The sequence below is a fragment of the Babylonia areolata genome, chromosome 11 (genome assembly GCF_041734735.1).
Source record: "Babylonia areolata isolate BAREFJ2019XMU chromosome 11, ASM4173473v1, whole genome shotgun sequence".
Classification (NCBI taxonomy): Eukaryota; Metazoa; Mollusca; class Gastropoda; order Neogastropoda; family Buccinidae; genus Babylonia; species Babylonia areolata.
The window spans coordinates 13,471,746-13,498,170 of record NC_134886.1 but is presented as its reverse complement, the minus strand read 5'-3'; the positions used below and the strand labels follow the sequence as shown (position 1 = coordinate 13,498,170).

Genomic DNA, 26,425 nt, shown 5'->3' with positions numbered 1-26,425 from the left:
TCCAAAATGTCATACTGAAATATATCGGAAATCTTTCTTTCCTTCTACAACAACCCTGTGGAACTCTCTCCCTGATCATGTCAAGAATTGTAACTTTCTAAGTGCATTTAAACGCTACTTGTCTGCTAACGATTCCATTGTACCTATATATTATTATTTTGGTGAACGTAAGGAACAAATAATTCATTGTCGACTCCGTCTTCAGAGAAGTGATCTTAGAAATGACATGTTTCATCGCCACTTAGTGGATGATCCATTCTGCGATTGTGGCAATGGTAGAGAAACAGCTGAGCACTATTTGCTATCGTGTCCGCGTTTTCGGGTGGCTCGTAGAAATACTGTCTTAAATCTTCCCAAAGAATATATTCAGATACATACTCTCCTGCATGGTAGTTCCAATTTTCAACTTAACATAAACATGCTGATATTTGAAACTGTACACAGATTCATCACTGAATCCAATAGATTTTAAGTATGCACTGTTCTAGGTGTGTAGGTGTGATTCACTATATCTTCTACATTGAACATGTAATCTTTTCATACTTCCTGTTTAGTCGGTCTAATCAAGTACGTTTATGTGTAATGTTATTCCCTCTCCATGTGTATATTTTTTCTTATTTTTTCTTCTCTTTTTATTTTTTCCTTCTTCTCTCATTTCTTTATCTTATTCACTAACTTGTTTTTCTTACCTTTTTCTGCTTTCTTTTGTGTGAACAACGTATCTTAAAAATGATGTTTATATTCATTATAAATTCTTAAAATATATTAATCCCCACGGCGGCTCAAAAAAAAAAAAAAGGGGGGGGGGGGTTGGGGGGGGAAACAAAGTATGTCTGCAATGACTGTCGTTTATATGCAGTTGGAAAATGTGCATTTCAACTTAATTGCAATTGTGTAGCGTCCACCAGCCGTCAAACGAAACAAATGTGTTTAATCACATTCCTGAGCACGATATAAGCTGTTAGCTTGTTGTTGCTCCGCTGTCTATCTGTACATGTGTAACATATTTACTGAATAAAAATTTTGTTTAAATCAACAGTTTGCTGGAGTTGCGGAACTCTGACTCTCAACTTTCTCTGCCCCATTCTCTATTTCATACATTACTTTCATTTTATCACATTATTTTTCCTTTCCTTTCCTTTCGTTTTATTGACTCACTTGTGTAAACAAAGTGAGTCTATGTTTTAACCCGGTGTTCGGTTGTCTGTGTGTGTGTATGTGTGTCTGTGTGTCCGTGGTAAACTTTAACATTGACATTTTCTCTGCAAATACTTTGTCGGTCGACACCAAATTAGGCATAAAAATAGGAAAAATTCAGTTCTTTTTAGTCATCTTGTCTAAAACAATATTGCACCTCTGGGATGGGCACAAAAAAATAAAAAATGAAGCCTAATTATATGCAAACTGCATTTACTGTTATATTTATATTTTGTGTATTCTCTAAACTTGGCACTTTGATCTGATATTCGACCCAAAAACAAGAGCAGTCATAAATATCATTTTTTGTTCAAACAGGAACTTCTTTTGCTAAGCATGGAAGTTTTCTTTATTTTGCAAACGTTTTGGTGCAGATAGTAAAAAAGGGAAATTACTCTAATTAATGCTAGGGGACTTAATTTGCTTTAAACTGATCTTTCTCATCTTAAACATTACATTTTGAAACAAGAGAGGCAAGGCCTTCAAGACTCACTTGTGATGCACTTTTTTTTAAAAATCCAAGCTTTTTATGTATTGAGTATAATTTCAAAATGTAATGTTTAAGATGAGAAAGATCAGTTTAAAGCAAACTAAGTTCCCCAGCAGAGTAGTTTCCCTTGTTTTACTGTCTACACCAAAACGTTTGCAATAAATAAAACTTCCATGCTTAGCAAAAGAAGTTCCTGTTTGAACAAAATATGATAATAATGACAGATCTTTTGTTGGGTCGAATATCAGATCAAAGTGTAGAGTTTAGAGAATACAAAAAAATATAAATATAACAGTAAATGCATTATACTCAATACATAAAAAGCTTGGATTTTTTTAAAAAGTGTATCACAAGTGAGTCTTGAAAGCCTTGCCTTTCTTGTTTATTTTACTTTACTTTTCCTTGATTTACATCACTTTACATTTGACAATGGATTCATCCTGTGTCACTGTTCCATCTTCCATTCAATCTCACGACGGAAACGAATCAGTCTGAGGTGTATCTGAGTCTGTGGCACAAACCATGACGGATTTCCTCAGTGTGTAGTAATCTGCGGACCTAATTTGTCAGGACGTAGGGTGAACGTGCTTACCACACAAATAGGCGATGTATACCGTATACGCAAATGTAAATGAACACACACATGCACGAACACTTACATTCGGACACAAACACACATGCACGCGCGCACACACACACACACACCATGGACGGCATAATGATTGTGCTTTCTCACGTCATTAAGTTAGCCTTGTGTTTTGCTCTCCCACTGTGTGTGTGCGTGCGTGTGTGTGAAATAATAATAATAATGATGATGATAAAAAGAACAACAAGAATAGTATTTTTTCTTTACTTCCCGCTCTATTTGTCTTGTTTGTTCGTTGTTTTTTTGGGGGGAGTTGTCTTGTTTTCCTCAGTGTATTAAAAGCGCCCTTGTATCTTAAAAAAGACAGACTAAAATGCTTTATCGTTTTGTAATGTTGATTAGTTACAGAACAATAAATATGACAGTGTATGCATGGATGTATATGCGTATGTGTACATATGTATCAATGAATATGTATGTTTATATGTATGCATTTATAGGTGCAGGTGGAGTGGTGGCCTGGTGTTAATACGTCCGCGCAGGAAGCGAGAGAGTCCGAGCGCAAAGGTTCGAATCCCTCACTCGCCAGTATTTTCTCCATCTCTACTAGACCTTGAGAGGTGGTTTGGACGCTAGTCATTCAGATGAGACGGTAAAACAAGGTCCCGTGTGCAGCAAGCACCCACGGCAACAAAAGGGTTGTCCTGTCAAAAATGTTTTAGAAAAAATCACTTTCATACTTTCATATACACCTACAGACACAAAAAGAAAACAAAACCGGACGCGCCGTCTCCGGCCTGAATTTCACTCAGAGAAATCTTTAGTGACAAAAGAATAATACAATACAATATGATTATGTATGTATGTATATATATTATACATAGATATTATACATACATACATATATATATATATAGATAGATAGATAGATAGATAGTAGGCCTCCTTCGGTCATGGCTGACCATGGATAGAGTATATCCGACCTAATGTCTAACTGGGCTGTCTGCTTGGACCAAGCAGCGTCGCCTGTGACTATAGAGACCGATACGAGAGAAACAGTCTCTGTCGCAGCGGTCACATGTGTAAGCTGATGCTGGTCTGCTGGCTGCCGTCCCTTTTCTGCGAGCTCGCTTTTCTGTTGCAGCAGCTGACAGTTTGTCCTCACTAATCCGTAGCTGATTCTTGAAAGTGCTTCTCCATCTGCTGCGGTCATCTACAATGTCCTCCCAGGACTCTGTGTTGATCTCAAGCGCCTTCATGTCATGTTTGCAAATGTCTTTGTATCTCAGCTGTGGGCGGCCGATGCTTCTCTGCCCCGTGGCGAGCTCTCCATAAAGGATGTCTTTTGGGATGCGACCATCTTGCATGCGGCGAACGTGGCCCAGCCAGTGCAGCCGACGCTGTCTCAGCATAGTATACATGGTCGGGAGACCAGTGCAAGTCAGGACTTCAGTGCTTGTCACCTTGTCTTGCCAGGAGATGCCGAGTATGCGCCGTAGGCTTCTCAGGTGGAAGGTATTGAGCCTTTTCTCCTGACGAGCATGTGTGGCCCATGCCTCACTGCCATACAGCAAGGTGCTGAGGACGCAGGCGTTGTATACAGCCATCTTTGTCTTTGTGGTCAGCTTGGGATTTGTCCACACTCTTTGTGTGAGGCGGGCTAGCGTTGTGGCTGCCTTCCCCATCTTCTTGTCGATCTCGGTGTCAAGGGAGAGGTTGTCGGTGATGGTGGACCCAAGGTAAGTGAATGATGGATGGATTCAAGCTCGTAGTCATTAAGGGTGGTGGCTGGTGGAGATGGCGTGTTTTGGCCTAGGACGTTTGTCTTCTTGAGACTGATGGTCAGACCGAAATCTTTGTAGGCCTGGGAGAAGCGGTCCATTAATGACTGCAAGTCCCGCTGGGTGTGGGTCACAACTGCGGCATCGTCGGCAAAGAGCATGTCTCTGATGAGGGCTTCGCGGACTTTTGTCCTTGCTCTGAGGCGGGCGAGATTGAAGAGCCTGCCATCTGATCTGGACCGCAGGTAGATCCCTTCTTGCGCTGTGCTGAACGCATGCCTCAGGAGAAGAGCAAAGAAGATTCCAAATAGGGTGGGGGCGAGGACACAGCCTTGTTTGACACCGCTGCGTACGTCAAAGGGCTTGGAGAGGTTACCATTGAACTGCACTGTCCCTTTCATATTGGAGTGGAAGGACTCAATCAAGCTGTGCAGTTTGGGGGGGCAGCCGATCTTTCGAAGAGCCCTGAAAAGGCCGTCTCTGCTGACTAGGTCAAAGGCCTTGGTGAGGTCAATGAATGCGACATACAAGGGCATCGTCTGCTCTCTGCACTTCTCCTGGATCTGGCGAAGGAAGAAGATCATGTCTACCGTGGATCTCTCTGCTCGGAAACCGCACTGTGATTCCGGATAAACGCGTTCGGCCAGTTTCTGTAGGCGAATTAGGAGGACCCGAGCGTAGACTTTGCCTACAATGCTGAGAAGTGAGATGCCTCTGTATTTGTTGCAGTCGCTCCTTTCGCCCTTGTTTTTGTACAGGGTGATGATCTTGGCGTCCCTCATGTCCTGCGGTACAGCTCCCTCATTCCAGCACTGACAGAGGACTGTGTGCAGAGGATGCAGAAGAGTAGTCTTGCAGTGTTTAATGAGGTCTGGGGGAATTCCGTCGCTGCCAGGTGCCTTGCCTGATGTCAGGCTGTTAATGGCCTTGCTGAGTTCGTCCTCAGTTGGCTCTGAGTCAAGTTCTTCCATGTCCGGCATGCACTTGATGGCATCGAGGGCTGAGCTGGACACCATGTTTTCTGTGGAGTAGAGGTCGGAGTAGTGTTTCGCCCATCTCTCCATCTGCTGGCTAGGATCGTTGATTATTTCCCCAGTGGAGGATTTGAGGAGGGGGCAGTCTTGCTCTGTGTTGGTCCCAGTGCTTTCTTGATGCCATCATACATCCCTCGGATGTTGCCTCTTTCAGCAGCATTCTGTATCTCTTCACTGAGCTCTGTCCAGTACTCATTTGCACATCGCCTGGCGTTAAGCTGAACCTTACTCCTGGCGGCCCTGAGGATTTGCAGGTTCTTCTCACTGGGTGACCGTTTGTACTCGGTGAGTGCAGCGCGCTTTGCCTCAGTACTGGGAGTCATCTCCTCAAACCAGTCATGGGACTTCGCGGTTTTCTTCCCAAAGGTGGTCAGTAATGCGGTGCATGGTGTCTCGTAGCGTTTCCCATCTTTCTGTGGCAGAGACTCTGCGCTGCAATGCATCGAATTCTCTCTCAAAGGCCACTGCGAACTGTTCTGCAAGGTCTGGCTGAGACATCTTGCTGTCAATGCGAGAGTTCCCTTGTTTCTCTGAGCAGTGGAACTTTTTTGGTTGCAGTCTGATCTTGCAGCATACCAGAGAGTGGTCCGTGTCGCAGTCTGCGCTGTGGTAAGAGCGAGTGTGGAGAAGGTTTTTGATGGCAGCTCGTCTTACTAGGATCAGATCCAGTTGGTGCCAATGTTTTGAGCGCGGGTGCCTCCAGGAGACTTTGTGTTGGGGCTTCGTCTTGAAGAAGGAGTTGGTGATTCACAGTTCATGGCAGGTACAAAACTCAAGTAGTCGCTGTCGATTCTCATTCATTTTCCCCACTCAAAAGAAACCGAGACAGGAGAGCCACGAATCGTTGTCTGCACCCACTCTGGCATTGAAGTCGCCCAGAAGAACAAGTTGTTCTGTCCTGGGGATGTTCCTAATGGCTGATGCGAGATTTTCGTAGAACTCATCCTTGGCGTCTGGAGAGGCGGACAGAGCTGGAGCATATGCGCTGACGAGAGTGACATAGCCTTCGGAGGTGTTGAGGCGGAGAGTCAGGAGTCGTTCTGAACCGCCGCTGCCTGGTTCGATCATGTTCAGCAGGCTGTTCCTGACTGCAAAGCCTACTCTGTGCTCTCTTGGGGCATCAGAGTTCTTTCCTTGCCAGAAGAAGGTGTAGTCCCTCTCCTTTAGTGTTCCTGAGTCAGCCAGCCGTGTTTCCTGCAGAGTGGCAATGTCCACGTTTAGTCTCTTCAGCTCGCTGTTTACGACGGCCGTCTTTCTGGCGTCGCTCATGTCTTGCAGATCTTGGGAGAGCCCAGGCATCATTGTCCGGACATTCCAATAGGCCAGTTTCATTGTTGATCCGTTTCTTGAAGTTTTCTTTTTGCCTGGTGCGGATATTAACGACCTGCTTGTCGGATATTCTCCTAATCTTCATACACCCATAGAAGAAGGCAGGTCGTGGCAGGACAGCACTTAATTGGCTGGGGGCTGCCCAGCTTCGGCGGGTGGTAGCTGTCCAGTGGGACGCGAGGGTCCCTCCCGCCGTAAAATGCAACCCCTGGCGTCGGCTCTACGCCAATTGAGCGCTTATAACCGGTAACTGTTGCTTCACGTGTTGTTCCGACGCTAGTGCTAGTAGCGAAGCTGGAGTGTCCTCTCCAGGTTGTAGGTGCAAGGTGTTTGTGGATGGATGGACGGATATAAGCCTGGGCAATGTAATATGGAAGACAGGCTGTTGCCCATGAAGCTTGTCCCCCCTCTCCACCTCGCTGACAGATCCGAAGGAACATCAAGGCTGTTACGTTTTGGTGCCAACGCGGCCGCAGGAGCTGCCGGAAAGTGACAAAGTTTGCCATCCAACCGCTTTAGGGGCCCTGCACCGGGTTTTCTGTCAAGGTTTACTCCCTTAGCTAGGTGGCCGCAGGTAGATCTCCAGAGCTGGCGCTCTTTGATGGGTCATTTATTTCCACCAGGATGTCTAGCCACCCTCCTCACCATCCTCCTGAGAGGACTGGTAGGGGTGCTGGTTTAGTCGCCAGCAATTCGACCCTGTGACAGGTAGTACTGAGATCCAGGTTACCAGTAGCAGATATATCTATCTGATCTGACACACACACACACACACACACACACACACACACACACACACATATATATATATATATATATATATATATATATATATGACAAACTGAAAAAACGGATATACTGAAACAGTGAGAGAGAAAATCCTACTTATGCATGGGTAAGAAATGGCATGGCTGTGGCTGTCTGTCTTCAAAATGTGTCTATTACCATATTTTGTGTAAATGTGGCTAAGAATAAGGAAACTGTTTTGACAACTACAAAACAAGTATGCACGAAGATTAGTGCTGGTCCAAGCAACTCACGTCCAGAGAGGGAGGCAGAGGACGGAGCCGGCAGCGATGAGGAGCCGGAGGACCTTCCAGTGGGGTACGGCCCAGCACAGGAGGCTGAAGAGCACGGACCCCAGCCCCCAAAAAGGAATGGTGGCTACCACGGCCCTCCTCCTCACCCCCATGAACTCCGTATGGTAAGGGAAGGTGGTTACCAGCAGTCCGCCTATCGTCGTCCCTATCAGCGTGCTGGCAACACAGATAGAAAGTAAGTAAGGAAGGAAGAAGCTGGTCACCAACAATCCGCCTATCATCGTTCCTGTCAACGCGCTGGCAACAAAGAAAGAAAGAAATTAAGGAAGGAAAGCAAGAAAGAAAGAAAGAAAGAAAGAAAACTCTGAGGGAAGAGAGTGTAGGGACAGAAGGAGGGTGGGAGAGTGAGAGACAGAGTGAGACACAGACATTGGACATTTTATTCTCAAACAGCAATGCAGCCATTCAGACAAGGGAGAAAATGATTTCAAGCGTATTTTTCAAGCGTTTAATAAGCACACACACACACACACACACACACACACACACACACACACACACACACACACACACACACCACATTATGTATGTATTCATATATTAGGGTTTCTGTTCGTTGCAAATGCAAACTCTAAACATATATTTATCTATGAGTTTATCAGGCCGTTTCTTTCCTTGGCAATCTTCATATGCTTTTCGTAAAATACAGTAGAACTGAACAAACTCTATTCGCATAATTAGCTTGTAAAAAAACTGTAACAGAAAACTGTTTGTCAAGTTATCAGTGGTGCCCCTATGGTATTGATACTACGGGATAGATGACACGGTAACACTGAACGCGTTCTACTAAAAGGCGATCGTGGAGAGGCACCTTCATGACCTCGACCAGAAGTGTCAATCCCACAAAGAGACGAGACCCGTCATCTGTTATTGCTTGCCCACAGTGCGACCGCATTGTAAGCCTGTCTTTGGGCTCCGTTCTCGTCTCCGGGTTCAATGACGGCTTCATCATTCGCGACGGACGTCTGTGATGATAATACTGTAACACTGAACTCGTTCTGCTAAAAGAGCGTTTAAAAATGTATGTTGGTCACATACACGAATTCGTCACTGATTGTGAATCCAGTTCATTAACCCTATCATTCTTTTATCAGAACAGAGGGAGAGGTGCCCACACATAATCCAGACCACTCTGACCTATTTCAAGGCCCGTGAAAGCTGTATGTTTTCCACGCTACTGATGTAGAAATTTCATCCAAAAAACTAGCATCCAGATTGCCAATTGAATATGCTATGCTAGTTTGAAAAGTATCAAACAGTAATAGATCTACCACACAAATATTTGTTTTGACCATGTTTAGATGGCCTGTTAAGTTCAACAAACATGTTTATAACAATAATTGGTATACTTTCAGTTTCAGTTTCAGTAGCTCAAGGAGGCGTCACTGCGTTCGGACAAATCCATATACGCTACACCACATCTGCCAAGCAGATGCCTGACCAGCAGCGTAACCCAACGCGCTTAGTCAGGAATTCCGATAGTGTACCAGAATTTCAAACCCTTTTTTTTTTCTATCTTTTTTTTTTTCGTTTTTTATTAGGGGCGCGGGGGGTGTGGGGGGGAGGGCGGGAGGTGATGAATAAACTGCATTTATCAAAAACTCACATCATAACAGCAAACATTTGCCAGGTGACGGAAAAAGCAGCAATGAGGTTGAACACTGCATGCAAAGCTGTGAAGGAAATTACTGCTTTCTTCCTCCCCACACTGTCTGATAGTTGTCCTGTTACATAATAATAATAATATCATTATTATTATTATCATTACTATTACTATCGATGATGATAAAGTATTTACATAGCTCAATCTAAGTGCCTCACATGAAATAATACATGTACAATCGTGCATAAAGGCATATAACAGCGCATTAAGACAACAACAACAAAAAGAAAAAGAAGTAGAAAACACATATACATCTATATACACCAAGATAACACTACAAGTTTCAAATATGAACCATTATACCAAAAACGCACAAGCTATGCCCAACACACGTACACACCTCACCACACCCACAGAGAGACAGACAGACAGACAGACAGACAGACAGAGAGAGAGAGAGAGAGAGAGAGAGAGAGAGAGAGAGAGAGAGAGAGAGAGAGAGAGATAACATGACATTTTATTGAATAAACAAAATGGTAATTGCATGGGGTCAGAACACATCTATCAATCAGTTCAGTTTCGCACGAAGTGAAAAGCTTTTACTTAGGATAGCTACCGTACATACAGATACCACAAATGGGCTGACTTAACAATTAAATGACTTTTTCTTTCATAAAAGGACTTCCTGACTTCAAATGAATTATTCATGATCCTCCATCATCACCAATCAATCTTCTGCTCTTAACTCTGACCTTTCCTGAAATGCTTGTACAAAAACACTGACAACTGAAAAACAGACAACTCATCATCACACGACATCACATAGGAAACATTTCCATTTGCTTTAAAAATAATATTTACATCTGTCCTGAAAATATCACATGCTTTACAGTTAAACAGCACGTGGGATTTGCCTTCGATCTGTTGTTTATAAACACGGGATGATAATGTCTAGGTGCAATATCCTTTCTGTATCGTAGTTTATGTGTATTGATAGATGAAATACAAATCTCAATTTTATGTATGTATATTTGTAACATTCGAGCCTGACATAGTCCAAGTATTTTTTTTTCCGTTTGGAACGTTTGCTTAAAAGTACTGTACAATTCAAAGCGGTCTGTGGATTCAATAGTATCATGCCAAGTCTGTCTATATTGATCACTCAGTCCTTGTTTGAATGTAAAAAAAAACATCTCACGTCATCAACATTCTGCTGTTGCCACACGTCTCCAAATCCGTTGACACATAACAACTGCCCGATATGAAACACTCACGTCTTTTTGCTTAACTCTTGGAAATGGTTTAACATGTTATAAGCGTTTCTGGCCAGTCTTTCCTCTGGCATGTTGTGCACTCTAAGCCAGTAGCGTATGCGACTTTCGGCTGCTAACACACGCACTGGACAGCAGCCCAGTTCTCCAACTATCATATTGTTTGGCATCTGCATTCCAACATTTAAGTACCTTTCACATGCAAACATATGTATCTTTTCAATAACACCCAACTGTTGGTAGTCGCAAATTTCTGCGCCGCATAATAAAACAGGAGCAACCTGGATATCAAATATTTCAAAATAAAAAACCTCCCCGGGTACATCTCCTAGCTTCTAAAGACATCTGAGTAGTTGACTTGTTCTGATTTTGGCCTCAGAGAGAGAGAGAGAGAGAGAGAGAGAGAGAGAGCAAACAACCGCCCACAAGCACACACAATAAACACTCACTCACAAGCACACATACAATACAATACATCTTTATTCATCCATTTGGAAATTAAATTGTGCATCCACAGGCTCGTCACTCACCCTTCACAATATCTCAGCCATCATCCAAGTCCAACACACTCGCAACATAACAAGTGTTTGATAAAAGATGAAACAGCAATGCGTACAGCGAAATACATACAAGCAAGTAATACAACACAGCGGGCACATTTTCCCCACACACCCAAGTCCCCTTACCCTACACACACACACACACACACACACACACACACACACACACACACACACACACACACACACTTTGTAAAATAACATCAACATTAAGAAACACAATATCTGAACAAGAAATGTTTCTATAAAATCATCATAAATGATTATATGGCAGGTTCAGTATTAAGCAACGTGCGGTAAAAGAAATGATTCTAAAGTGGTTGGTACATTAAGATAAAGATTCCTGAATAAGAAACCCTGCCATGAATCAAACATTATAACTCATAAACATATATCCTATTGCACATATGATAGTTGAATTATCGTACTGTACAAACATGCATAAACATCAACTTATGGCTCGCAACAGACAATAAAAACATTTGAAAAGATATACTACAGGTACACCAGATTTATTTGAGCACACACACACACACACACACACACACACACAAGCACACGCGCGCGCGCACAGACACACACACACACACACACACACACACACACACACACACACACTTTGCAAAATAACTATAAATTGTTAAAACACTGGTCTGGTAACTATGGAAAAAAAAAGTATCATGTTAAGTAAATGGTACATAAAAATTGGGATTCCTGAATAAGAAACCCTGTCACAAATACATCATCTTAAATCATAAACCTGGTAATGCATACATGATAATTAAATCATGATACTGAACAAAACATGTAAAACATCAATATTGTAAAACTCGTAACTCGCAACTGCCAGTAAAAACATTTGAAAAGGTAAAAGATAACTAAGACGATAACTAAGATTTCCACACATTCGTATAAGTGCAACAGTTTTACCTAACACACACACACACACACACACACACACACACACACACACACACACACACACACACTTACACCGCACACGCAAAACAGCAAATAAATGATACCAATGGTTATGTCAATAATGCGTGTGCTGCCTTTCAAGGTTGTGTGTTCGGATTGCTGTTGGGATAAAAGAACAGTTGTAGCGTGTTGTTCTTGCACGGGGTGCTCGAAACCTACCGCTTCGGTCTCCCCGTTTGCTGTTGAAGTCCGAAAAAAAGAGGGTGAGTTTCGTCATTTAAGATTGAGTAAAATCTACCTGCCATCTTTTTTCGGTAAACGTCGTCAAAATTATCCTGTTTCCTGCCCACCACCCAACCTGCTTTTCTGATAAGTTTGTCGAATCGGTCTTGTTTGGTCACGTTACCGCCCCAACACACTGAACGATAAACAAAACGCAAGAAACAACAGAGCAATAAAACATTTGTAGTATCTGGTTGCATACATTAAAAGATCCTAATTTCCTGAGACAGTACGACCGACTGTTTACTTTTTTCACGAGTGCGTTTGAATTTTCATTCCATGATACTGCATGCAGACAAATAGAGGGGAGAGAAAAAGAAGAGGACGTAAAGGTGGAGGTGGGGGTGGGGGGTTAGATAACACACTATGTTTCGTCATGGGAGAAGAGGAGACAGATAACACACAATACTTCGTCATGGGGGGGGGCGGGGGGGGGGGGGGAGACAGATAACACACAATGTTTCGTCATGGGAGGGAGGAGGGAGACAGATAACACACAATGTTTCGTCATGGGAGGGAGGAGGGAGACAGATAACACACAATGTTTCGTCATGGGAGGGAGGAGGGAGACAGATAACACACTATGTTTCGTCATGGGGGGTCAGGGGGAGACAGATAACACACAATGTTTCGTCATGGGGGGTCAGGGGGAGACAAATAACACACTACGTTTCGTCATGGGAAGGAGGAGGGAGACAGATAACACACAATGTTTCGTCATTGGGGACGGGAAGACAGATAACACACCATATTTCGTCATGGGGGAGGGGAAGACAGATAACACAACATGTTTCGTCATGGGGGAGGGGAAGACAGATAACACAACATGTTTCGTCATGGGGGAGGGAGGAGACAGATAACACACTATGTTTCGTCATGGGGAGAAGGGGAGACAGATAACATACTACGTTTCGTCATGGGGAGAAGGGAAGACAGATAACACACCATGTTTCGTCATGGGGGAGGGAGGAGACAGATAACACACTATGTTTCGTCATGGGAGGGGGGGGAGGTGGAGACAGATAACACACTACGTTTCGTCATGGGGGGAGGGGAAGACAGACAACACACCATGTTTCGTCATGGGGGGACAGATAACACACCATGTTTCGTCATGGGGGGACAGATAACACACCATGTTTCGTCATGGGGGGAGGGGAAGACAGATAACACACTATGTTTCGTCATGGGGGCGGGGGGAGACAAATAACACACTATGTTTCTTCATGGGAAGGAGGAGGGAGACAGATAACACACTATGTTTCGTCATGGGAGGGAGGAGGGAGACAGATAACACACTATGTTTCGTCATGGGAGGGAGGAGGGAGACAGATAACACACTATGTTTCGTCATGGGATGGAGGAGGGAGACAGATAACACACTATGTTTCGTCATGGGATGGAGGAGGGAGACAGATAACACACTATGTTTCGTCATGGGAGGGAGGAGGGAGACACATAACACACTATGTTTCGTCATGGGATGGAGGAGAGAGACAGATAACACACTATGTTTCGTCATGGGAGGGAGGAGGGAGACAGATAACACACTATGTTTCGTCATGGGGGAGGAGGGAGATAGATAACACACCATGTTTCGTCATGGGGGAGGGGAAGACAGATAACACACCATGTTTCGTCATGGGGGAGGAGGGAGACAGATAACACACTATGTTTCGTCATGGGGGAGACAGATAACACACCATGTTTCGTCATGGGGGAGGGGAAGACAGATAACACACCATGTTTCGTCATGGGGGAGACAGATAACACACCATGTTTCGTCATGTCGGAGGGGAAGACAGATAACACACCATGTTTCGTCATGGGGGAGACAGATAACACACAATGTTTCATCATGGGGGAGGAGGGAGACAGATGACAAATTATAACAAACTATATTTCGTCATGGGGGAGGGGGAGACAGATAACACACAATGTTTCGTCATGGGGGAGGGAGGAGACAGATAACACACTACGTTTCGTCATGGGGAGAGGGGGAGACAGATAACACACAATGTTTCGTCATTGGCGGAAGGGGAAGACAGATAACACACAATGTTTCGTCATGGGGGAGGAGGGGGAGACAGATAACACACTATGTTTCGTCATGGGGGAGGGAGGAGACAGATAACACACAATGTTTCGTCATGGGGGAGGGAGGAGACAGATACTACACAATGTTTCGTCATGGGGGGAGGAGGGAGACAGATAACACATATGTTTCATCATGGGGGGGAGGGGGAGACAGATAACACACAATGTTTCGTCATGGGGGGGAGGAGGTAGACAGATAGCACACTATGTTTCATCATGGGGGAGGAGAAAGACAGATAACACACAATGTTTCGTCATGAGGGGGAGGAGGTGGACAGATAACACACTATGTTTCATCATGGGGGAGGGAGGAGAGAGACAGATAACACACTACGTTTCGTCATTGGGGGGAGATAGAAAACACACAATGTTTCATCATGGGGGGGGGGGGTGTGGGGGGGGGACAGATAACACACCATGTTTCGTCATGGGGGGACAGATAACACACCATGTTTCGTCATGGGGGGAGGGGAAGACAGATAACACACTATGTTTCGTCATGGGGGCGGGGGGACAGATAACGCACCATGTTTCGTCATGGGTGGAAGGGAAGACAGATAACACACCATGTTTCGTCATGGGGAGACAGATAACCCACCATATTTCGTCAGGGGGGGACAGATAATATACTATGTTTCGTCATGGGGGGACAGATAACACACCATGTTTGGTCATGGGGCGAGGGGAAGACAGATAACACACTATGTTTCGTCATGGGGGGGACATATAACACACCATGTTTCGTCATGGGGGGAGGGGAAGACAGATAACACACTATGTCTCGTCATGGGGGGGACAGATAACACACCATGTTTCGTCATGGGGGGAGAGGAAGACAGATAACACACCATGTTTCGTCATGGGGGGACAGATAACACACCATGTTTCGTCATGGGGGAAGGGAGTAGACAGATAACACACTATGTTTCGTCATGGGGGGAGGGAGTATACAGATAATACTCTATGTTTCGTCTTGGGGGAGGGAGTCGACAGATAATATTCTGTTTCGTCTTGGGGGGAGGGAGTAGACATAATACTCTATGGTTTCGTCACGTCCACGGGCCACGTGGAACGGGAAGGATTTTTTTAATTTGTTTTGGAAGACGACAGAATTGGTGAATGGTGGAGATCCAGAGGAGGAGAATTACACACAAAAGCTGCTTGACACACAGGCCCTTTGACCAAATGTCTTTAAAGAGACTTTGGGTTTGGAAGGAGCATTCCTCTTGAAGACCTGAGAGAACGGGAAGGGATGTATATATAAAAGAAAGACGATAAGTAAGATGGGGGAGATCCTTTGAAGTGGCAATAAGCTAATATGACATTTTTTTAACCGAATTTATACCGAATTGATAACCAGTGAAGTTGACGCTGGTATGAGAGAGGCAACGATCTTTTTTTACTTTATGAAAATATCTCTTGTGACATCATTGTTCAATAGCCGAATGGTTAAAGCGTTGGACTTTCAATCTGACGGTCCGGTGCTCGAATCTCTGTGGCGCCTGGTGGGTAAAGGGTGGAGATTTTTCCGATCTCCCAGGTCAACATATGTGCAAACCTGCCAGTGCCTGAACCCCCTTCGTGTGTATACGCACGCAGATCAAATACGCACGTTAAAGATCCCATAATCCATGTCAGCGTTCGGTGGGTTATGGAAACAAGAACATTCCCAGCATGCACACCCCCGAAAACGGAGTATGGCTGCCTACATGGCGGGGTAAATAAGCAAAACGGACATACGCGTAAAATGTTAAATGTAAAATGTTTGTCTGAGTGTGTATGTGTGCGTGCCTGAAATCTGATTGAATGACACAGGAAACGAATGATGAGCGACCAATGGCAGCAGTGACCAATGACCCAGGAAGGCAGCCTGTTGTGTAAATGACCCCGTGTTAGTAAAGCGCTGAGAGCTTGGTCTCCGACCGAGGATAGGCGCTATATAAGTATCCATTTAAAAAAAATATAATTATAATAAAAAAGATCATCTGAAAGCATCTGACAGAATCTTGGAAGTTGACATCAGCAGTGCAGACAAGATAAGCGTAGACTTAGTATGGTTTCTGTCTTAATGTCATTAAGGTTATTAGTCAGCATCCATTCCTTCACCGCAGTAATAGATTAATGCACATCTCCCACACAGTCACAGACACACACACCCACACACACGCACACACACAATGAGAGAGAGAGATATATATATATACGGATGTATCATTCAACACAGGCCATGGCCCCTCATTAGGGGATGGTGAGAACACATTTCAGAGTTAATATATACATATATATAGATATGTCAAACAACAAAAATGTAACCTGAAAATGAGAAGAAAAAATATGTATTCAACAGCTGTGTTTAGTATTTCTATGTTACACAGAATAACAAAAGAGAAAAATAAATACACACTCAAATGCATTTTATATTTTCTTGTTTTGAAGCTTTATACAGGTAAATTGCCAGTTGTTTATAAAAGCGTTCGTTAGTAGATGACATAAGTGATGAGTCTGATCTGGGAGGATTGCCTATGATATTATGAAGGTATCAGCTACATTTCTAAGATCGCTAAAAGCAATTCTTTCAAGATATTCTTGTGAACATAAATTTTGAATATGCTGATTAGCACATTTTTCGACCCATGCATTTCTTCTGCGATATAAATACTGTTATTCTGCTTATTATTGATATTGTTACCTAAACATTTGATAGTACATAACACGGGCATGTTGTCAGATGAATCCGCTCAGACACTCGTAACTCACACTACTCTTTTAATGTTTATCATAGGTCACACGACCGTTTAAGATAATCATTCACACCGCATTCGCTCTCTGTAATGTGTGAGTAGCAAGCAACCTTGACAGTCACCTTAACACATTCCAGGCTTACATCAAAAATAATACGTAAATTCAATTGCAACTTACCTTTGTCCTTCAACACTCTATCTTCCGATATTCTATTGAAGCTAGCTGGGTGACTTACATATTGGAAATATAAAATACCACTAATGGCTTGACAATGATGACAAGTATATGACACTCTGCTATTCAGATCACCACACAACAATATGCGTCCATTCCGGCCGCAAATTAACACACAATCAGACGAATATTCTTCCAGTAAAGCAATTCCGTTTTCACAGTTAAAATAATGATATTAAATGTGAACTTTGAGGAAGCGCATAGCAGCAAACCTATCATGCATCACAAGCAGTACCAAACAAAACGTTATCAATAATAAATGCACAAAACGAAAAGGACTGAACAAAAACCTGTTTCACATGTGGCAAGTACACATTTTAACAAGGCATATTACTCCTGCAGATCGCCTCCCTTTTGTTGTAGATTTCACAGCCGGGATACTGAAACTTTTGTATATGAGAAAAAAAACAAAAACAGGAGAGCTGAAATCATGAAGAAATGTTTCTGCAAGACAAATAAAATCGAATGAGCGAACAAATGAAACAAACTCGTTATCATACAATTTTGACAGAGACATGGGCGGAAACAGAGACAGAGAGAAAGACAGACAGAGAGACAGAGACAGAGAGAGAGACAAAGCGAGACAGAGAGAGTTACCCGCCAGAAACGCTCCAATCAGCACGCCGACCATTTGCAGGGAGATGGTCAGTGAAGGAACCCAGGACAGGTCACACACCAGCTGGAACTGTATACACGATATACAGGATGAAAACTGTACACAGGATACACAAGATACGAACTGTACACACGATATACAGGATGAAAACTGTACACAGGATAAGAACTGGACACAGGATAAGAACTGTACACAGGATACACAGGATCAGAACTGGACACAGGGTAAGAACTGTACACAGGATACACAGGATAAGAACTGGACACAAGATAAAAACTGTACGCAGGATACAGGGATAAGAACTGACACAGGATACACAGGCTAAGAACTGTACACAGGAGAAACAGGATAAGAACTGTACACAGGATACAGGATAAGAACTGTACACAGGATACAGGGATAAGAACGGACACTGGATACACAGGATGAGATTTAGGCCATGCATGCACACATCTTGTGCATTAATTCAGGTCATGCTTGCACAAATTTAATATATCAATATTTGACACTTTCACACTTTATTGTCATTACCTGCAAGGGTCAATTGACAAGGGGGGACGGGTTATTTTCGTTTAACACAAGTATATCAAAACACATTCTGGTCGTTCCAGTAATACCTCTCACACGCCCTCACACAATCTTTTCAAAGTTCCTCAAAATTAAACAAAATAAAATAAACACTTAAAATATCAAAAAGGAATAATATAACCACACTCAACCATCCATTCTATAGTGATGTTATGTAATTCATCTGTATTTGCTTTATCATCAGAACACACACAAAAATAGATGCTGCACATGATTATTTTCCTCGTTATTTCTGTTATTGTTATCGTTAATAAGTCTATGTCTTAATGTTTGCGCTTCTGCAATGAATTTTACTATTGACTGTATTATGAATTCATTATCAGACGATAAAGCAGCAACGAGGTCGTGTCTTTTAGCAATGTCTAATTCAAAGAATGCACTTTTTTTTCTCAGGTCATCACATGACTTACACTGAAACAGGAAATGTATTTCATCATCAACCCTAAATGCACACAGAGGGCATGGCGATTCTGTGGATGTGTCGGGCTGAAACCATCTTTTGTTTGCTTGAAGCCAAATGTTCTCAGGCGGAATTTTGCCAAATTTAGTCTATGTCATTTATCTGCAAAAACTGTAAGATATTTTTCCATCTGGAATATGCTTTAAAATGTGAAAAACCAACTATATTTTTCTTTACTTTCCATATCTGAGTGCCAATTCTCTTTGAAAGAACAAATCAGTCTGTCTTTGAATTCTGCTATAAATTGATGTTCATTTCCTACATCCTGACACATACACACAATTCCAAAACCATGTTCACACAAAACCTTTTTCACACTATAAGCCTAGTTTTCTTTATCTAATTCCATTTGTATCAACTTCATATCGTAAGCCTGTCTACATAAACGTGATTGTGGAAGTTTCAATAATTCTAATCAAATCAATATTTATTGCATTTCATAAATGTTTTCAAGTACAAAGGGTATCTGCCTGTTTCGCCATATAATATTATGTTGGACGAATAAATCGGTACATTTCAGAAGCATTTTATTGCATGCGTATGCACTTTCATTGTTTGTGAATTTACTTTCAATCCCCATACTTCAGCTACATATGTAAGTACAGATTCAATCTGTATGTCAACCATTTTCCAAAAAACACAACAATCAGTCAAGTTAAGCTTTTTTTATGATTTCAAGATTTCAATAACACCTTTTTCCCTTTTCTGCATGATTCTTCCCACGCCAAGTTTCCCAAATTTTGATACATAAAACTATCCCCTCCCGTCTCATTCACCCTTCTACCATCATTTTCTTCCTCACGTTCTTTCTCACGAACAATATCACATGTCTCTAAACCACTGTTTACCTGTTTACACCATCCAAATGTAAAGAATCATTATCATTTTTCTCATCACGATCACCATCATTGTTAAATCTTATCATGTTATCACAACCACCACCCATATCAATAATTTTCCCAGTTGCACCATCACACTCAGTGCTTAACCACATCATGTCTTCACAATCACCACCCATATAAATTATTTTACCAACCACATCATCACACTGTGTTTAATCTCATCATGTAATCACAATCACCACCTATATCAATCCCTCCCCCAGTCACACCATTGTGAGAGAGAGACACCACTTACTAAGCCCCCTACTAACGACAATAATGGCTCAGTCGCGGAGCCAGACTGAGTGAGCGTCCCTCCCAGAGTGGAGACCGTCACCAAGTCCCTCCAACAACAGCCCCCCATGAATCTGCCGATACTGAAGACATTGACATGACTCACCCCAAGCGCGGAAGTGGAGGGGTATCGAAACTGAAGTCACCATAAGAGCAGGGCATGAAAGGCCACAGACTTTCAGACTGTTTTGTTTACATTGATGATAGATTTTGTTTATAAGCAGTTGTACATGTTTATTCCAGAGAAAGAAAGATCGGGAGAGACAAACAGATAGACGAACAGAAAGACAGACAGGCAGGCAGACAGAGGCAGGGTCAGACAGCCTCAATTCCAACCTCTGTAACAATGGTGTTCATCCCTGGGGAGAACTCAATCCTCTCACACGTCCCTCCCCCTTCTCTCATGACTTCACACGCCTTGGTAGATGTGAAATTCCTTCCCGTCGTTCTCTGACCATCAGAGGCAAAGGGCAGGACCGTCACTCCAGTGTCCGCCATGCTTTCGTTCCAAAGGGAGAGACTTAATTGGCTCTGTTGGTCACGTGACACGCACCACCAATCGGGTTCCACGGCGCCGAAGACCATGAACATCATGCTCATAACGGCAATGAACAGAGTGGGCAAGGTGAAAGTAATCAGCATGATCTGAAAGCGGCCGAAAGGTCCCACCTCCTCCACCAGCGATTCAAGAGTTGCCATCATCAGTTGTGACCTGGGAGGTAAAGAACGGCCATTGCACGCACACAGTAACAGAGCGCGAGTGCACACACACACACACACACACACACACACACACACACACAGAGGCACGCACGCACGCACGCACATCCACACACACACACACACACACACACACACACACACACACACACACACACAGCTCTTCTTTTTTCATTACTCTGTCACTTCAGTCATCCCACCACCTCTTCCCCGCTCCCTCATCTCCCATGAGCACATACACACATAACCATGCTTTTTTCGTCTAATGTTGTGAAAAGACGTGAAACTAAAGAAAGAACACACACACACACACACACACACACACACACACACACACACACACACACACACACACACACACGAATATCATTATTGTCACTGATGGAATTCTGCTGAAGAAAAGGCATAAATCAATCAAAGGAAGAACGGACCTTAAATAGAAATGCGATATCTTTGAGAGTTTAAGAGGAGCGTAAGAGCAACATGGCGATAGAGAAGCTAGAGAAAGTTAATGCCGATACGGTTTGCGGAACGGGTCATCCACGGTCCCATGTATCTCCAGAACAAAGGGAGACGGGAAAGGCCAGGTTCTCTCCGTCACTGCGATTATTAAACCGTGGATTTGTTACTGAGCTCTGGAAACATGTTTTGTAAATGACGTTGTTTAGCTTATCTTCATCCACACCACACGCCTTCTCTGTCATTTTATGGACGGTACACATGCGCACACTTTGTAATTTTGGTTGCATAGTGTGAAGTTAGAGAAAGAGTGACAACAAAATAGTGCAAACTAAACGGCATCCAGTTCAGAGCCATTTCTCCCCTTCCTCTTGCTTGGAAAATAGAATAATCCGAGTAGACAACTGCCTCCTAATTTCCCATTGATGAAAACATTCTTTGAAAATTCCTAAATCTTGATGTCAACTAGGATCGTCACCAAAAAAAAAAATCCACTTACTTTTTCTCCCTTTTCCTTGGACATTCATTCCATAATGCCTTATGGATACCCATCGATGCTTTCTCGATATATCCAACGAACTGTCACTTTGTGTAATGTCGATCACGTGTACTTGGGATTGTAGAAAAGCTACCGACAGTGGGCTTTTCCTGTAGTATACACGTTCCTTCAAAATGCACTTTCCCGCAAGTCAAAGTCTGAAGCGCCTCAACTACCATTCCAAAAAAAGCGCTTTTGACAGGCCTTGGACTCGTAAAATGTTCCGCCGTGCCAACTTGTGCTTCGGAGACGAAAGTAACCAAAGATCGCAAGAGACTAATCAGGATTGTAGGGTGGATGGGGAAGAACCTGGACGCCTCATCAGAGAAACTAGAGAAATTTAGGAAGATGTAATAAAATGAAGACGAATGACGATGAAAATGACTATTGACATTGCTGAACATGTGGTTGGTTCCTGTTTAGATGTTTAAATGAAAGAAAAGCTACAGGTCTCGATGGCATCTGTGGAAGATAAATAAAGCTGTGTGTTTCTCGTCTCTCTTATGTTTACAGTTGTCTGTTCACCTGGTCTCTGAGCGAATATACTGTCCCTGCATTTTGGAAATTTGCTGCTTACTGCCCTGTCCCAAAGAAATGCAATCCTCGCTGCATTTTCCCATGTGGACTTGCCTGTTCTGTAACCACCTTGATTTGAAGGGAGAATGTGCCTGTGTTCAAGATCCCTTGCAAGTTTCCTGGCTATCATGCGTTCCATGAGCTTTCCGGCAATGTTTTGCATGGTTATGATCCGATAGCCGCTTACCTGACGATGGTCCTTTCCTGGTTTTGGTATGGGTTTTAAGAAGCTGTGTGTTCAGTCCTCCGGCACATGTCCATTGTGGAAACTATTTTGATATAGATTCAAAAGTTTGCTTCTGTCTTCTTCCGATAGCTCCTTGATGTCTGAGTAGCGAACTTTGTCTGGGCCAGGAGCCGATTCTTTCTTGCATTTAGCTATTGCTTCGTTTAGATCATCTATTGTCAAGTCATCATCAGGTCCAGTCTGCATAAGGGTTTGGTTTAACTACTCAACATATTTCTTTTTCTCATCTAAGTTTCTTTGATCGCTCTGTTGTATGAAACGTTTGAGCAGGGCAGATCTTTTTTCTTCGTTTGTCTTAAGCTTGGTTCCGTCAGTGTCTACCATGTCTGGGGTTGTTGTTGTGCACGTTTTCCCTTCCATGCGACGATAAAATTGCCAGAATGTTGTGTGATAACTGAGTGCCTCGCAAAACTGTTTCCACTTGTCATTTTTGGCCTCTTGAGCAATGACTTCAAACTGTTTAGTTTTTTCTTTCATTTTTGTTTCAGTATCTTTGTCCGGAGATGGTTTGTTCTTTCTTTTTGCCAAAGTTTGACAGCCGCATGTTTTTCTATCCAAGCTCTCTCTCTGTGTCGGTATTCCACCATGGGGGCTGAATAGTTTGCATCCTGTTCAGTGCCGTTCTTTTGTTTCTTCTGCGTCTTAATTTTTCGATGACGGTTGTCTCTTTGGTTTCATACTGAAATGGATCACGCAGTTTCATACAGGGTTTATCTGACAGTTTCTGTAGACTGAAAACTACCGGGAGGTGGTCGCTGCCTTGGTGTGGAAGCGTCTCTGCATTCATTTCTGCTCTGAATTGGAGATGTTAGAGCGATGTCGATCATACTGTCACTGTCCCCTTGTCTTCTTCCAAGGCGAGTTGGGGATGTGGTTGTTAAAGGGCTAAGAAGAATTTCCCCTATCATTCCTTCAAGTGCGAGTCCTTGTGGGTTGGTGTTCCGCTGGTCCCATAACTTCGATCTTGCATTAAGGTCTCCACAGATAATGACTGAGTCTCCAAGTTCGTTCTCTATTTCCTCTAAAAAGGCCCAATCCTCTTTTGTTGTGCAGGTTCCTGGGTGAACATAGGCATTGATGAGCACGATGCTTTTGTGAACTCCGTCAGGTTTTTCAAGACGCACCCCCACTAATTCACATGAGTTGCTACACCATTTCTCTAGATTTATGGTGGAAACTTTGTTTTTTAGGTTTTTGTTCAGTATGATTGCTACCCCTCTTCCTTCATTCCTTTGAAAGACTGTGAAATTCTCAAAATGTATTGGTCTGTCTGCACTTGTCCTGGTCTCTTGGAGACATAAAATGTCAAAATCATGTGCCAATTTCTCCAAGTTTTATCTCCAGTTTTATTCACGTTGTACGCAAATGACTGCAAAGGAAGTAACCCCACATCTTTCATCAAAGATTCTGTTGATTCCGCACTTGAAGATTTGTCTAAGTTCGATTTCACACACTTTGGGGAAGTTGAAAGATTCTTTAAAAAAAAATTTTTTCAACTTAAGAGATGCAAACTGTTGTCCGATCCCTTGTTATCAAAGGCATTGACACTGAGCAAGTGAATACGTACAAATATTTAGGAACAGGTTGAGCAACAAGCTGAATTTAGGTCTCACACTGACTGTATCCACAAGAAATGTCAAACCAGGCTGTATTGTTTACATAAGCTACGATCGTTTCATGTAATTACTTATATACTCCGGCTGTTTTACTCCTGCTTCTTGGAATCGGTTTTGACTTTTTTGTTTGTGTGCTGATACGGTGTGGGCTGAGTGTGAAGTGCAGGACTGACCGCGAAACAGTGGCGAAGTTAGGAAGAAAGATTGTGAGTCTGGGTGCACAGTACAAGACCCGTGATGTATGTACAGAAAGAGATTTTAACATGTAACGTTAATCATGTTCTTGCAAATTAGTATGAACTTTGCCTTCTCGAGGACGCTACTATGCATTCAAATATAAAATTGTCGGGAACAAAATTATCTTTGTCCACAAAACGTGACTTAAACTGTTAAACCGAAAAATACTAAGTATTTCCAGAGAAAATGACTATGTTAAAATTTACCACACACACACACACACACACACACACACACAACCGAACACAGGGTTATTACATAGACTCACATTGTTTACACAAGTGAGTCAAAAATGAACCCCTGTGCTATGATGAGCCTCAGTGTGTGTGGTGTTTGTGAGGGATTAGGTGGAGGTGAGGGTGGGGGCACGAATGTATATTTATATGAGAACGAAAGATGGAGACAGTGAGAAAGGGGAAGGGCCGAGAGGTAGAGCGAGCGAGCGAGAGAGAGAGGTGGGTTCTTAATTTCCTCCTTGATATATTTTTACTTAACTGGTTTTAGTTGACTTTTAATACTGTTTGAGCGTTCTTGGATACGTTGAACGTTATGTGTTGAGTCGACATAATTTCGCGTGATCTCTTTGGATATTCTCTTGAGTTTTTAATACTGTTAAGTTTTCCTATATATAGTAATTGTACATGTCATTTTTTTATGATTTCGTGTGATCCCTTTGCTGTTCAAACACGTACAAGTCATTCATGCCTATATTATGTTTATATTGTGAACATGAGCAACTTGGCGGGGTGAAACCATCATGCACGTAAAAGCCCTCTCATACATGCGATGAACGTGGGAGTAGCATCCCACGAACAAAGAAGAAGAAGAAGAAGAAATTAAGCAGAAAAGAGGAACAACAACAACAACAACAGCAATAATTATTTTTTGTTTGTTTGGTTTTGGTTTTTTGCGCGCAGGAAGCTCCTTTTATTAACAATGACACTCAAAATAAAGAGGCAGAACAGACATAGATCATCATCATCATCATCATCATCATCATCATAAACATATTGCGCATAATTAAATCAACGCAGCGCGCAGTAAGCACTCAGTTCATGCACCAAAATCCCCCCTCCCCTAACACCCCCCCCCCCCCCACACACACACACACACACAAGACCAAAAGGACCAAGAGGAACTTTACACAACACATACCTGCAAACGGTGAAAGACGTGAACAACCCACCAGCCTCTGAAGACTGTCAGACTGTGAACTAACATGACCAGCTGAGGGACAGCGCATCATCACGTGTCGTGATTAGTCTTGCTACGCTACGCACCGCGCGCGTACCGGTGTTACCCAAGACAGTATATATCTTCTTTGTTTGAATTAGGGACAATTCTGGATAGAAGATGAAGGGAAAAAAAGACGAGTGGCAGTGTCAGTAGCTCAAGGAGGCGTCACTGCATTCGGTCAAATCCATATACGCTACACCACATCTGCCAAGCAGATGCCTGACCAGCAGCGTAACCCAACGCGCTTAGTCAGGCCTTGAAAAAAAGAGACGAAGAATGATGATGATAATAATGATAATAATAATATGGTACTATCTGGCACAAACTCCCCATGTATTGGGCTCTAAGCGCCTCACATGAAACATTACTTACACAATAATGCATTGTACCACACAACAGTACATGAAGGCACAGAAGAGAAAAATAAAATCTTTATACACCAAGACAATACTACAAATTGCAATTATTAATAATTGCACAAAATTGCACAACATATGCCCAACACACGCACACACGCGCGCACACACACAGTAAACACCCACTCACATCACTGACCACTGACCACTCCTAACCACTACTGACAACTGCCCACCGCTGCTGTTTTGCCGTCGACCGGCGACAATTTGGCGGTTTTGTGACCCGCTGATTTGTCCCTGGTCCGCTAAATTGTCACCGACAAATCAGCGAACCAGCGACAAATCAGTAGTCAACTGAGCACTGCCAAATTATC

At 42.9% G+C, this 26,425-nt stretch overlaps 1 protein-coding gene across 3 annotated transcripts in view; it reads right to left on the bottom strand.

The window, feature by feature from the left end:
• LOC143287551 (solute carrier family 22 member 21-like) overlaps positions 1-25,730 on the bottom strand; it is a 56,053-nt gene extending 30,323 nt beyond the window's left edge. For 2 of the 3 annotated variants that reach the window (XM_076595629.1, XM_076595628.1), the window contains exons 1-5: positions 25,615-25,730; positions 20,403-20,778; positions 17,825-17,912; positions 9,124-9,241; positions 7,458-7,673 (exon numbers count right to left, since the gene is read on the bottom strand). In XM_076595629.1, coding sequence (XP_076451744.1) covers positions 7,458-7,673; positions 9,124-9,241; positions 17,825-17,912; positions 20,403-20,768 — 788 coding nt within the window. In that variant the 5' untranslated portion in view covers positions 20,769-20,778; positions 25,615-25,730. Of the gene's footprint in view, positions 1-7,457; positions 7,674-9,123; positions 9,242-12,091; positions 12,447-17,824; positions 17,913-20,402; positions 20,779-25,614 lie in introns of those variants that run through there. The other variant, XM_076595630.1, reaches the window with a different exon arrangement.
• Positions 25,731-26,425: the final 695 nt, after the last annotated feature.